The sequence below is a fragment of the Nuphar pumila genome, chromosome 3 (genome assembly GCF_984573655.1).
Source record: "Nuphar pumila chromosome 3, dmNupPumi1.hap1.1, whole genome shotgun sequence".
Taxonomy (NCBI): Eukaryota; Viridiplantae; Streptophyta; class Magnoliopsida; order Nymphaeales; family Nymphaeaceae; genus Nuphar; species Nuphar pumila.
In genome coordinates, this window is record NC_143251.1 from 22,450,258 (window position 1) to 22,465,735 (window position 15,478).

The 15,478-nt window shown below is 38.0% G+C and overlaps 2 protein-coding genes across 2 annotated transcripts in view; both read right to left on the bottom strand.

The window, feature by feature from the left end:
• Positions 1–431: 431 nt before the first annotated feature.
• LOC149842271 (fasciclin-like arabinogalactan protein 10) lies at positions 432–1,252 on the bottom strand. Its single transcript, XM_090000625.1, has 2 exons — positions 838–1,252; positions 432–700 (listed from the first exon to the last, which is right to left on the bottom strand). The coding sequence occupies exons 1-2, from the start codon at positions 1,250–1,252 to the stop codon at positions 432–434; spliced, it is 684 nt and encodes a 227-aa protein (XP_089856751.1).
• Positions 1,253–6,609: 5,357 nt separating this feature from the next.
• The window catches only part of LOC149842272 (uncharacterized), a 41,931-nt gene continuing 33,062 nt past the window's right edge, over positions 6,610–15,478 (bottom strand). Inside the window, exons 3-4 of the mRNA XM_090001345.1 lie at positions 7,934–7,993; positions 6,610–6,999 (exon numbers count right to left, since the gene is read on the bottom strand). Coding sequence (XP_089857471.1) covers positions 6,916–6,999; positions 7,934–7,993 — 144 coding nt within the window. The 3' untranslated portion in view covers positions 6,610–6,915. The remainder of the gene's footprint in view (positions 7,000–7,933; positions 7,994–15,478) is intronic.

The following is a 15,478-nucleotide window of genomic DNA, read 5'->3' on the forward strand; positions in this document are numbered from 1 at the left end:
CTCCCGTGGAGATTTTCTCAAGAATGCTCCACTAGGCCTAAGACTGTGCATATTCTATGCTCCTTGTCCCACTGATTAATGCAACTATATGTATATAGTACTAAAAGGAGTCACTGTCCAAGGCTTAATTACCCCATTGAAATATAAATTGGAACCACAATTAATTAACTGCCAACATTCACATAACAATGTAGTATAGCATGGTTAAGATAGCAGCAAGGCCGGAACCATAGGCCAAGCGTGTGGCTGAGGAAGCATCCTTTGTCTTGGAAGGTTCCGGTGCCTCTCCTTTAGGGACCTTAGGTGAGCTGGAATTGGGGCTGTCTGCAACCGGAGCATCAGCATCGGGCGGCGATGGTGGGGAAGCAACGGGGGCGGCCACAGGAGTGGAGTCATCAGAAGGGGTTGGTGCAGGTGGGCTTGACATGGACTCATCCGGTGGGTTCCTCGGGAGCGAGAGGGGTCTTCAGCGATGATGGTGATAAGATCTCGGGCGGCTGGAGCGCGGCGTCGATCAGGTATATGACGACCTGCTGCTGGTCCAAAACGGTTCTAACGACATTAACGGTATTTAAGCCGGTGCTGAGGGCCATGTTTTGACCGTTGGCCTTCACGTGAAGCTGGAATTTTGAATTACCGTTAGAGGCCAGGGTGGCCAACGGTACGGCGACCTTACTCAAGAACTGCGACGTCAGATAACCTGACACGGCATGGTACAGCACAACGGATGCCTTCTGGTCAGCTGTCAGATTAGCGGTCACGACTGAGAGGGCTTGATCTCTGGGTGCAAAAACGGTCAGCCCGGTTCCGGCAAAGTCTGGTAAGTCTGAATCGCGCCTGTGAATTGCAGCATCGCTGTAAGAGCCTTGAACCCGGCGTTCTGCAGAGCAGAGGGGATCTGGAGGCCGGGCTGCGGCCGGTTCTCGAACCCCGGCGGGATGATCACGCTGCTGATCTGCAGCACCGAAACGTCATACGGCTCAGCCACGACCGACTTCACGAAGTTGGCGGTCAGGCCGGCACCATGGACGCCTGACCCGAAGGCGATGGTGCCAGAGCTCAAGACGGTGACATTCAGGAAGCCCGCCTGGTTGGTGGCGGTGCCGGTGGTCTGGAAGAGGGTGGTGAGGAGGGAGGACCTGTGAGTGAGGTGGTGGAGCTTGGTGGTATCATAGTAGTCAAGGACGACATGCACACTGAGGATCCGCTTGATGGCTCCAATGGGGCGGTTGTGGCCGGTGAGCTCGGACATGGCTCCGTTGTCTGTTGATCGCATAAGCAAGGTTGGTCTGTGAGAGGTAGCCATTGAACACACTAAAATCGGGGAATTGGCTGAGGATGTTGGTGATGTCAAAAGATGCTACAGAAGAAAGCAGAAGGAAGAGGAAGAAGAAGTGGGTAGGTATAACCATGGTGGATAGATATGGGGTTAAGTTTTTTATGTTGGCAGCAGGAGAAAATCAACAATGGTTCCAAAAAATTTTGATGGAGGGAAGGCTGGGAACCTTTCCACCACGCCTGGGAAGGAGATAGCAGTGGTGAAAGATAAAGAGAAAGGCATGGATAAATTTGGGTTGAGAGAGAGAGAGAGAGGCACTAAAATTAGAGGGAGTCTGTTACTTTTGTGGATAGGGAAGGACTGGATTGCTCTTGGTTGCTAAGTTTGGGCAAAGATGAGTGAATGAGTGGAGGGCTTGGCTGCCAACCTGTGTTTGATCATCCTCAATTTCATAGAGTGGTGGGAAGGAGTACCGGCTTGTTTTGATTGGTTCGTGGTCAGTTTATGAAATTAACGACCAGATCCGAACAGTAAACCAGTTTATTATTTTCTTCACTTAACACGCATCTCGGCCCATGTTCGGCTGGTAGGACCGGCAAGCGGAACATGAACAGTAGGTGCTCACTCGGCTAGACTCGTATGAGCTCGTTAAGCAGTAAAAAATATATTTTAAATATATTTTACATTATATAATATATGTAACATGCGTTGAACTATTTGACTTGCAAAAAACAGGTTTAGTGGTGAATATTAATTAGATTTATCTATGAGATAAAAAAAATTTAAATCCTATTTCTTCCGGTTCTAAAAGAATGTAATTTTTCTGTAAACAAGCCAGCTTGAACTCTGCTCGTTTATCTCCGGCACATTATGAGCTCAAACTCAGCTTGTCAAGCTTGAGCACTTCAAGCTCAGCTAGTTTAACAGTATAGAAGATTATTGTGAAAGTGGTGCAATATAATCTCCAACAATAAAGATACTTTTCAATTGAAAGAAACGCACACTAATCATCCCATGTGTGAGAAACCCTATCATGGACGTAATCTTTTTGAGCTGAACCAGTGGCGGAGTCACGTTAGGGTCAGAGTGGGCTCGTGCCCATCGTGACCGGAAAAATCCCCTCGTAGCGGTATTGGGATGCCCACCCTAACCCAAAAAATAAAGTGCAGGCCCAAGTCAGGGTGGCCACCATCCGGGCCTGACCCAAAGGCACAAGGTGTTACTCTCTCTCTCTCTCTCTCTACCTTAACCCCACTCATCGGTGGTTCCTTCTAATCCAACGGATCCTGGTTGAGCTTGGCTTTGTTGTCTGTTGCTATGTGTCTGTAGTTTCTTTTTCTTTAGCTTCTTATTTTTCTATATTTTATTTTTATTTTTTATCTTGTTCATGGGTTCAACATTTTGTTGATTTTCATGAGTGGTAATGTTGATCTTCTTCTTCTTCTTCTTCTTCTTCTTCTTCTCTCTCTCCTGAAATGCCACCTTTTGCTGCCTCCCACAAGTTACGGTCAAACGATGGCTTCCGTTGCACGTCATGCAGCCGGGTAATGGCAGATCCTCTATATCTCTCTCTATTTAGGCCGAGACTTCAAGTCAGGGCCTCAGGCGTGCATCCTATGCCTTGCATCCAGCTGTCCATCGTTAGCCGTCCTCTGCAACACGGGACATATGACAACACACCTCCTTATTCTTCTTCTTGTGATTTTTTTAGGGTTTAAGGTTTTTCCTTTTACAATTAGCATTAGGTTTTTTTTTAAAATAAAATGAATCATGAATATTTATTTTCAGGTTTTTTATTTTTAATCAACATTAAACATGATTTCACATGCTTGATTTTAGTTAAAAACTTATAATTTGGGTTTTTTAATTAGCATATATATGAAATTATGAATAATATTTGTTAGGACTTAGGGTTTAGGTTTTGATTTACGTTTGAATATTTAAACTGGTCTAAGGGTTTTGGTGTTTTTTTTTCTAATTAGCATTTAGCTTTTTCATTTTGTTTTTTAAATGAGATTACTATTTAATTATGTATGTCTATGTTTTTTAATCAACATTAAAAATAATTCTGCATGTTTGATTTTTGTTAGAATTTTGGGGGTTTAGTTTTTTTTATTTCAATTAGCCTATTATGAATGATGTTTGTTAGGACTGAAGTTTTTTAGTTAGTTTTTATAAATAACATGGATATTTAATTAGATTGTAAGGTTATTTTTATGAATATCATTTAGTTAATTAGTTTTTTTTGTGTTTTCTGTTAGGATTGAGGTTTTCTAGTTAGTTTTTTTAATAGCATGAATATTTAATTAGATTTTTATTTGGTTTTTAAACAAAATAAACATTTATTTAGGTATGTCTGCATTTTTTTATTAACATTAAACAGGATTCCACATGCTTGATTTTAGTTAGGATTTTAGGTCCTTTTTTTTCAATTAGCTTATCTATGAATAATATTTTTTAAGATTTCATGTTATGATTTGATTTTTTGTAAAATAGCGTAAATGTTTAGTTATAGTTTAAGGTTTTTAACTTTTTTTTTATTACTATTAGGCATGAATTCATTAATACTCAATAATAAATATTTGATTTTGGTTAACATATTAAGGGTTTTTTTTTTGTCATTGCATAAATGCAGACATTGTCAATTAACATAAATGCAACAACCAATAATGAAAGGTATGTATCTGATTTTTTTTTAACAGCGCATTTGTGTCCACCCTATGTTAAATTCCTGGCTCCGCCATTGAGCTGAACCACGTAAATCAATCTCTTACCATTGTTATTTTAGATTGAAGCCAAGACAAATCTTGAGTCAAATTCAAACAAGGCAAGTTAAACCTGGGTCAGGTCGGCCAGCTAAGCTCCATTTCTGCAGCCTTAGGAATTAGGTTGGACCAAGATCAAGAGACTGAAACCTGTGGTTGAATCAGCGTCGCAAATCTCGGATTCAAGGCTTTTGCAAGGAGGGAAAATGCCATGATAAAATTTGGAAAAACCTAAAACAATATCAGGAAAAAATCATCACATGAAGAATATAAAAAAAATTAAAGTGTTACCATTTGCAAAGTGTCACTGCAAAATCACAATACTATGAAGCAATATTTTGAAATGTCACAGATTTCTAAGAATTTGTGTTTTGAAAAAATCATGATATTTTCAAAATATTGCACATATTTGTGGCTAACTCCATGGTTGGTGAACTAATTGTAGAGCCAAGCCCAACTGGATGCAGTTGTCTCATATGGACGCTAACACCACTGGTTTGCATAAACTTCTAATTACTCGCCCATTAATTCCCAAGAAAGCATCTACCAAAACAATGAAATAATACATGGCTTCAATCCTTGAATAGAAAAAAAAAAAACTCTTGAATTAGAATGTATATATTTTCTTTTAATGAAAAGATTAAAGTGAAGATACAGATTAAAAGGCGAGCATTCACCCCAAAATTAGTCTAACATATTAAAGGATGATCCTTGCCTCTTAAAACTACTTAATCCCCATGCTTACAAGACAGTCCAGCAAGCTACTTAGAATCAACCTTTTAACATATATGCCTCCCTTTTCCCCTAGGCTGACAAAGCCTCTTTGAGCTCATGGAGGCAGAAGGGTAAAAAACTGAGATTCCAGCAAGCACTTCAGGCAGGGTCATCAAAAAACAACTGCTGGGATCAGAAATGACCACTAGTGACTCAGTCAAGTGAAGAACACTTAGGCTTGCCAAAGCAGGCTAGACTCGAGGTGTTGCAAGGCTTCCCCAGATGCTTCACTAAGGTTGGAAGACAAAGAATAGAGTACTTGGTTGGATGTGATCAAGGATTCATGTATTAAAGGGAAAATAGTTGTTGAAACAGGCAAAGCAGATTTGGCTAGCAATATTAAGCGAATTTTGGAGGGGTGGATTACAGGTTAATTTCAATTACTGTAAATCTGATTTTTAGAGTAGATATCTAGCTAAACTAGTGGGGGGAAGAATGAACAAAACATGGAAAGATCACCCCAGATTGGCACCCCTTGTTGGATGGGTGATTGTGCAAACTGTAACGTTTCTTAGCCTAACCCCAGATGGTCCACAACAGCTTTAGAGGACCCCAGCCTATGCAGACTAGATTTAGGGCGAGAAGCAGCATGCTTATAGGAAAACGCATTCAGCTAATGCAATTTCACCTCTGCCAAAAAACTACCATACTAGGGAAGAAACAAAAAGAAATTTCACCATATCCAGGATTTATCAATGGCATTGTGACCTTATACACCTACAAGCATCACAACATTGTCATGTTCCAGTACCAACAGACGTGCTCCCACATGCATAGAATTTGGACCTCATCAAATCACTGCACTGAAAAAGACTTGAAAGTCCAACCTATCCTTCATAAGATCTGAAACGTTGTGATGCTTGAGAACCATCCACATCTAAAGATGAAAGGCACCGGTTGCACCAAACTCGATCAAATGAGAGAAACTTGGGAATTACAATTTACAACCATTGCATACCACAAACCATTGAACCCATGCCATTGTCTTGCCTTCAACCACATATCTTTTGACAGAATGATACAAGAGCTAATTGGTTAATACAAGAGCATTTTCATTCTGCAGGACCGCCTGCCAGCTCATGGGGTATGTTTGTATGCAAGAAAAACTCAGGAAAAGGAAATTTTGCCTATGAAAAGTTTTGATATAATTTTTCTAAAATGAAAATTCACTTGTTTGGGTAGCATGAGAAAAATAAAATGAAAAATCTTTAAAAAAATGAGACGAGTGGTGGAGCTTCTCCATTGCCATTTTTCAGGATGTGGGTGATGGTGGGAAGGGTGGTTTTCCGAGAGGTGAATGATTGTGGGTGGCAATGGTAAAATGGATGACAATGATAGACAGTGGAAAATCATCATGAGGAAGGCCGTTTTTCGAGAGGCGGGTGATGGTGGTGAGATAGATGATGGTAATGGTGGTGGGTGGTGGTGGTGATGATGAAATGGTGGGTGGTTGTGGTGAGGAGTGGACCTCACCATTTTCTATGGTAGAAAACATTCCTCCACCTCCACCGATGAATATTTTCTATTAAAAAGTGTACTTAAAAAAATCTCAGAGAGACATTTTCTCTTGTTTGGTTTGGAAGAGTCGGAAAAAATGAAAAGATTTTCCATTTTGTATCACTTTTCTTACATTTTTCTCACTTTCAAACATGCCCATGATGTCCAATTCTTTCCAGAGGTAGGTGCCAGATAAATTGGTTTCTTTGACAACAAGAACTGTTCTCTCAAAAAAAAAGACAACAAGAACTGTTCTCTAAAAAAAAGGCAACAAGAACTGGTCTACATACAAACCAAAATCATTGCCATTACAAAAGAAAACAAAAGGGTAGAAACTAAGCATGTATTTCCATCTCACTGGATGAGTACCCTGAGTATGTGAATACACAAGATAGAAACAAAATGGCAAAAAGCTACCAGCCATGAACTGTATAAATCCAACTTGACCAACCGCATCATGATATGTTAATGTAGTCACTGTATAAATCTATACATTCCTCTGGCAGAACAATAACAAGCACTGCATATTACCAAAAATACCATTTCCAGCAGAAAAGGGTACGAGTGTGTGGCTTCTCTAGTGAACTTATGATCACGCATTCAGTCTTCGATGTTACTCTTGATTTCTTCAACAAGCTTGTCCATGTCAAGCTCTTTCATTTTAGTGAAAGGCCGTGGCATGTTCTAAAACACATCAAGAAAAGAAAGCAAGCATCAGTATTTTGTTGCCTACTACAAAATGCATCAAGCAAGCAAATCAAGTAGCAGTAAAGATGCAAATATGATAAGCATAGGAATCAAAAGTGTGCATCATCAATCCAGACATGGAGAAGGAAGAGCATTTGTAATTAACAACTGACAAGGAAACTCAAAGCTCTTATGGTAGACATTCTAGATATGACTGGAAATGATCAACAGAGTGCAACTACAGGATCAGAAGCAGAATGGCTGCATATCATAAATATTCTGGCATTGAATATGAACTGTTAATGCCAATAGAGTGTTACATATGGAAGCTTAAACCAAGGTTAGTTGTGCTTTTTTGCTCCCAAGAGAAATCCCATCTAAAGTATAACAAAAGCTCTATATTTCTATTATAACACGTACAAACACCCTTTAAAGAGAACTGCAGTTCCAAGTTCTAGCACTGCCACAAAAATAGATGAAAGATTGCAGGAACACCCAGTTTCCATTGTTATTTGGCACTTCATGGGCAGCTATGGGACCAAAAGTTCATACTTAAATTGCTCACAAATGTTCAGATTTTAATTTATCAAAACTATAATATTCCTAGATTTAGCCTTGCTAAGGTATACCAAATGTTGACATATTTGACCATGATATATACATCTGTTTGTGTGTGCATGTTAGTGTGTTGCAATGTTTGAAATTCAATCCATCTTTAGTTTCAAGACTGAAATGAAGAAACATAAAATTTCACAAGAAATTGACTACCTCCAAACATTTTAATTTGTTGCAATATTCAAACAATTGCCACATATTCCCTCTGTAGTCCTGATAGTCCATTTCCAACTTTCATTTTTTCCTTCTTTTAATATTTTTTTATTTGACATTGGACAAATTTGTGTGCATATTTGGGAGAGAGATAGAGAGTCACCAGAAGAGAGACGAACGTCTTGCCATCCTCATCACGGATCTCAAAGCATCCTCTTCTTGGCTGGAAATTGAACATCAACCAACAAAAAAAATCCAAGAAAATGACATCAGTGACAACAAACACTCACAGCAGTATACAGCAGTGTACAATAAGAGGAACCATTAAAAAGAGGAAAACCATTCACAAGAGAACATCCATAGCAAAAAATTTGAGATCATTTGAGTGCATAAACTGATAAACCAGTTGAAAATGACCTGTTTAAAAACACAGATGAGCTTGATAAGAAATATAAACAGTGATGAACATGCATGCACACACACACACACACACACACACACACACACACACACAAAAGATGACATGCACACAATGCATGCGAACATGAAATTGCTCATTTTGATTGCACTTTTAACTGATAATGGCAAGAAAAAATTTATAAAACAGGAATATACATTGCAGTAAAAATCATATGGAAGGAAATCCTTGAATCTTACTATAAAACTTTAGCCAATGTTCCTTTTATGTTTTTCTCTTGAACTCTTGCTGTCTATGAGGTCAACGAAACACAAAAGGCAGAATGGATATGAATGGGCCTTTTCTCCTTTTTCACTTATTCAAACGGTAAAGAGAAAAAGATGCACCATCGAATAAGAACCCTAACTTTAGTAGAATTAGGGGTGGGAAACGGGCTGGCCTGTTGCTGGATGACTGGCCATATATATATATATATATATATATATATATATATATATATATATATATATATATATATATATATATATATATATATATATATATATATATATATATATAAAATCGGCCTGGGCAGGGTGGGACAACGCCAACCTGTTGATAAACGGGCCTGACCACATGTAATAACCTCAATTTTTGACAATTATTTGTTTAAATTTATTTGAAAATAATGGGTATTTTTCTAAATTTGGGCCTCGGATCTGTTACCGTTATCGGATCCATAAAAGAATTCGTAAATAACCCACAATGGGGTGTTAAATTATAATTATAATATTTAAATAAATAATTAATAGTATTTATAAGAAGAAAATGAATACATTTTGGTATATAGGGTCAGACCCACAGTTGGATCCAAACGCATCCAACTGAAGATCTGTCATTCACAGGCAAACCGGGTCCATTTTAATAATGGACCCAACATCGCGGGTTTGGACCCGGACCCGATTTCAATTTTAAAAGGGGTGGCGTTAAAACAGGATCGTGCTTAGGGCACAATTCTTGTTTTCAAGAATCCAAAACAGAAAAGGGGCAGGGGTGTGTGTGTGTGTGTGTGTGTGTGTTACGCAAAGCGTAACCGACCCCGCGCCTCTCGACAAGCGAGGGGGTTTGGGCCGATAAAGGGGGAGTGGAGAGGGGGTCTCGCCCTCTTCACTCGGACTCTCTCTCTCTCTCCCTCTCTGTGTGAGCACGTCGGAGTGAGGGTTCTGTCCTCGGCGAACTTCGGCTACCCACAACCATCACCGACCTCCAGCGAGCGCCCTCCACGGCAGTGAAGAGGGGTGACACCAGCTTGCCTCATCCCCACACGGCAGCACTGACAAAGCTCAGCCGACCCTTCTCTCGCAGCGACGACAGTCTTCGATCGCCGGATAAGGTACGGGTCTTCTTGGAATCGGGGTGAGGGATCAAACAGGGGTTCAATTCCATGTGTGGGTTTGAGGGGAGGATTTGGGGTTTCTGTCAACCCTAAACCTAAAACCCCAAATCTATGATTTGGGGTTTCTTGTTTTTATGTAAGAAGAGGAACCAAAGACCATCGGGAACCTCAAATTTGCCTTTGTTGGGGAGGATGCAGGTGTCAAAAATCCAAAAATTTCCGATTTGCGAATATCGAACTTCCGACAGTGAGGTATGATGCATGTTAAATTCTGTTTGGGGATCTCGTTTGGGTGGAATCCCAAACCCAGAATCACGGTAAGACATTACTGCAAGTTTGTCACTGTGCTACTCTGCTCCTAAAACTGATTATTTGGTAAGTATGTTAACTCGGGTGTGAATGTCGACTGTTAGTCCATGTTTGATTTTTTTTGTTTTTCCTGTAAAATCCAGGTAAAAAAAAGCTAATGTGAAATAGGGTCGCTAACGATATATATATATATATATATATCGATCAACTAACATGGTGATGGTCTCTTGTTGGGTTGTCTTATAGAATCGGTTTTTAGTTTTTATAAAATTAGAAATAAGTAATCTGTAAGGTATAGTATCAAGTGTAGCATCTTGTAATGCCTGAGTATTATGAGTTCTGCTAATCTCTTCTGATCTTCATCGGAGCAACAAATGTCTAGAGACTTCCCTATCAGGGATATATCTTAAACTTGCTCGTGTTTTCCTGTTTCTTAAGTCCTGCTTATTCCTATCGGTAATCATCTGAATAACAAATATCTGATTGAGCTTGAGTTTGTTTTTTTTTTCCTTGATGTTAAATTTGAATATGCATCTATATAGTTTAGCTCAACAATATGAATTAAACCAGAATGGGCACTGAAAAGTTTGAAGGGTTATGACTGCTGCGAAAGAATATATAGTCACATATGTAGGGGTGGTTGATTCCCTTCTAATGTTAATAGCATGCCTCGTTAATCAGTTTGGGTCAATTGAATACCTTCGTGTATGTTGATCAATTAATAGAATTGTATACCCTGTGACATTCTGATTATCATACCCCCTTATACTAGCATACCTTGTTATCCTCTGATTAGATACAGTTGAACTATATTGCAACAGTATGGCATGCTTTCACCATACTGATTTTTTTTATTGCACCATTATGAATTGCTTTCACAGCTCTGGTTTTCTTGAAACAATAGGAATTGACTTCACTTGATTAAAGTAACATTGACTATTGGTTTTTGTATTAGGTTACACCAGATTGTTTACCTTTCCCTAATTATGAATATTTGAGATACCTTCTCTTGAATGTCTTGTTCTGTTAATATGTTACTGCAAAGTTTGTTTGGTGGAGGTGCATACATGATATGAATGCGTGCAGCCTTGAAATATCAATTTCTGAATTTGGTTTATGTGCATGTGTCTGGATGATAACTCATGTTATGAATGGAAGGTTTCATGTATCTACATTATGGGACATGTTTAATTATCATGCATGTATGATTTGGTTTCAAGTGCATGTGCATATATGGGATCGAGGTGTATTGGCATGTATAATCATGCATAAATATTCTCATATACTTATGAAATTTTTGATGAATGAGAGTGCGTTAAGTGAATACATGAAAGCACTTGCACATGGATGTTGAACGCATGTATTTGGCAATTTGGCCCAATGTTAGGAATAAAACACTATTTTGGTTTTGTTATGGGATGCATCGATGGCCTAAATGGACCATCATCGGCCTAGAGAGCCGTGGGTATAGTTTTCTTTCATATATATTATGAACTGCATCACTTAAATCACATAAGATGGTATGGTACACTACTACATTGTTCTAGTTGTTTATACGGGCTGGAGTCCCGTATGGGTCCCCGCAAGGGAGAATGCGGGTTTTCACTTTACTTTTGCATATGGTGTTGCAAACTTAAAGAATTGACTTAAATAAAAATATAATGAATAAGAACAGTGTAATATACATTTTGGGATATCTCATCTGAAGTATGAGAATCTTAAAGATCCGGTTTTGGGGAGACTGTGAGGATACAAAAACTCTGTGTATTATAATTTTGTCCCCTAAACCCGATATTGAGATTTTTTCTCGTGGCCACGGTTTTAGGAAGAGTCTGCCACTTTACCCGGGAGTGGTGTGTTTGACACAGCGGTTATTTATGGTACCATGAAAGTGACACTTGTGGGCGTGGGTATCCCTTGTGTCCCCGACATTAGATGTGGTGGTCTAATGTTCCGAAGGTGATTTCGGTCGAGGGCTAAGTAAGAACCCAGTAATAAAATACAAATTGTGTGTTAAGCTACCCTGGGAACCTACTTGACCTCGGAGATTGTACTCGTTTGGTGTATCCGCGTGCCACGGTAATTAAAAAGAGGAACTTAAAGTTGTGTGCATTTAATAGAGCATGCATATGGAAAGATGGAACTTAAATAAAAGATAACAAAAAGGAATCATGCATTGCACATAATCATGCATTTTCCTGTTATGTATTAGATCATGCATAATTGAATTGTTCTCTAATTCATGGTAGAATGGTGGGTGTATGTTAATTACTTCCTTTCGAGCATGCGAAAATATCTTATTACTCAGTTCTTGTCTATGCCTATGCCTTACTGTTTCTTCCTGCTTAACATATGTCACTGATTGCATGAATGGTTATTTAGATTCTGCAAATTGTTATATCTGCACTCACTCAAATCATTACATGAAATTTTATCCATGTTCTTTGTCTCACCTGGTTTCTTTAAAAGTATCTGTGCTCAGAATTTCGGTTCTGACACCCTACTTTGTTGGTTTTTCACAGAATATGGTGAACAGTGAGGTTGGACTAGCTACTGGGGATGGATGAGAGTCATACTTGGGCTTGTCAGCTTCAGCAGGGGACATAGTGGCTCTTTCTTCAATTCTTCTTGCTTTTAAAGTTGTTACTTTACTTTCAGTCGAATAAAACATTGTCCTCTACAATTTACTCTTACTCATAAATAAAGAAATTGTTTTGGTTCTTATAGATGTTGGTTGAAAGTTCGTTTGTGGTGATTGAGCTATCCAATGGAAATTGGAACTGTGAGGACCCCGGATCTCTGGGAAGGTTTCCGCATTGAAAAAAAAATATTCCGCAATTTCAAAGGGTATAATTTGGGGTCGTTACACCACAGGCCTATGTCACACATACTCCAGTTTGGCTCCAGTACTATGTTCCCTTATATACCAGTCACATTGAAAACTTCATAGATATGGATGTATCCCCATATTTGCAGTTGTATCCATGTGACATAGTCGTGAGTAGCCTGACCTGTTGACCATCCCTAGGGGTGCATGTGTGTGTGACTTTGTTGAAAATATCATGAATTTATCATGTATTCAATGAAAAAGATATGATCAAGACATTTGTTAAGATATATATATATATATAAACCGGAATACCCATCAAGGGCATTCCAATCATTTCACTATGTAATAGTCATCAGCCCATTAGGGGCTGACTGTGTTTTTTCCTTTTTTTCTTTATTTTTTTTTCCTTTTGATGTAAGCTGATTGGGCAGCTCCAACTGGCTGTTGGAGCTGCTCACAACGGTCACAAATGTGACTGTTGGGAACAGCCCAACATCTAGTTGGGCTGCTCCCTTTTGCGTCCTTGTATTATAAATAGGGCTTTAAAGCCCATGTATTCTTCAATGCTTTTGAGAGCATTTTTCCTGCAATACAAGAGGTATTTTGACCCTTGTGTAGCTTGATCAGTGTTCTTGATTGGTTGTGTTCTTGTAAGTCCATAAGTGACATTTATTTGCATTTGTTGTATTTTACTACATGGTTTTAGAGCTTTGGTGCACTTGAGGTGTAATTTATTCAGAAAGGCCAAGGGGAGGATCGTAAGCTTGGTAGAGCATCAGTTCGTGGGATCAATGCATAGGGAGGCGCACTATCGAAGAGCTCATCAACAAATCTTGTATTATCTTCCTTTCACTCTCTCTCTCATTATTGTAAAACATGTAGAATGAAAGAGAAGTGATCATCTACATTCCCATGCAACTCAATGATTCTATGTGATGTGGGCATCCATAGTAGTGAAACACAAAATATGGAAAAAAGGTCTATGGGGTTTGGTTGATGGTACCTGATCATGCATAATATTCGCATTTTATTCATCTTTATTTATACATGATCCATGATAAAATCACATTAAAAACTCATCTTTATCGTTGTTTTCGAGAATTCACTTCGAAATTGAATTTTCGAGAAAAAATGCATTTTCTAGTTTTAGAATTTTCTTAATTATAGTTTAGTTAGATTAGGACTTAATTAGTTATTTTTAATTAGTTTTAGGAAAAAACCCTTTTGGAAAACACTTTTTTGAGGAAGACCCTCTTGAAAAATTGCGAAAATATTTTGGGCATTCTTTGAAAATTCATGTTTTGACCTAGAATAGCTTATAAATAGTTCTTTTTCAGCAAAGAAGTTGTTTTTCCAGCCCTGCAGCCTTCGCCCCTCTCTCTCTCTCTTCTCTGCCTCCCCTTCTTCCTGTCACCCTCTTTTTCGATCGATTGGTTGCCTACCTTCTTGCTTCTTATGCTTCTCAATATGTCCTCTAAACCCCGTCGTCGCCGATTCCTCGCATCCCCTCTGCCGGAGAGAGAGTTGAAGTCTGTTTGGGTGCAGTCAGGTAAAAACCATCTTATTCTCCCTTGTTCTATGGTAGTTTCTAGTTTTCGCATCGCATAAATCATATCATCGCTTTGATTTTTCGCATATAGCATAATATGATTTGTTTTTGTTATTCATTGCATTTAGTTTAGTATATTTGTTCAACCATTGTAGTTGAAAAGAAATAAAAAAAATCGTCAGACTGCACATTCTTGATAATAATAAAAAATCAGTGAAGTATAGTTCTGCATCTAGCGTTATAGTTTGTTCTTATTAGTCATTTTTTTTCTTTTGTCAGTCGGTTTTTGTTTACTGCGTGTTAATTTTTTTTGTATTCAGTCTATAGTTGGTTTCATCAGTAGTTCAGCGTCTTTAGTTTTTTTTACGTGTTTGACACTGCTTAACAATCAATGTCAAACTGTTGTTTTATTTATTTTGGGAATCAAAGTCGTGTTAGTTTTGTACATTCGGTTTATCCTATTGACCACGATGATTGAATTGTTTTATCAATCAATTTTTGTTTTCACCATTCGTTGTCAATGTTTTCTAATAATTAGTTTCAACGTATTATTATATTTAGGTTCAGCGTGATAGGTGTATTGTCATTTTTTTTATTGTGATCTCAATTTCATTTAGTTTTGCTAGTAGTTTTTGTTATTATTGATTAAGTAATGTATTTTATATATTAGATTGAGTTTAGAGTTTAACAATTTTATTTCCAATACTGACTGCAGCATAAGTTATAAGTTTTATGCAGTTTTTGTTTTTAATTTAATCTTTAGTTGATAAAAATTTTCTCTTTAGGTTGCTTGACGTTTAATGGTGGCTGATTTAGACCAGTATTAGCATAGTCATACAAGTCGTTTCTTAGATTTTGAGTAGATTAGATCACAGCTGAATCGAGTCATTGACCCAATAGTTTTTAATTCATTCATTTTGCTTACCTTTATAGTAATAGTTGATTAGTTTCTTTTGTGTTCTTATAATTAGTATTCGGTAATGCAGTTGTAGGTAGTTGTTTTTATTGGCTGTAGCTTAATTCGGTCAGTTCATATTTAGTTTGTCATATTAGCATTTATATTATATAGAATTAGGTCAGATTATCTCATAATCGGTTACATTCAATTAGACGGTTAGATCGATTTTTGATTTATTTCTTTTGAAGTAAAATTAGTGAATTATTTTAGTTAGATCTCAATAAATAGTGTTTTCACATTTTCTTCATTTATTAATTAGTAGATGATTT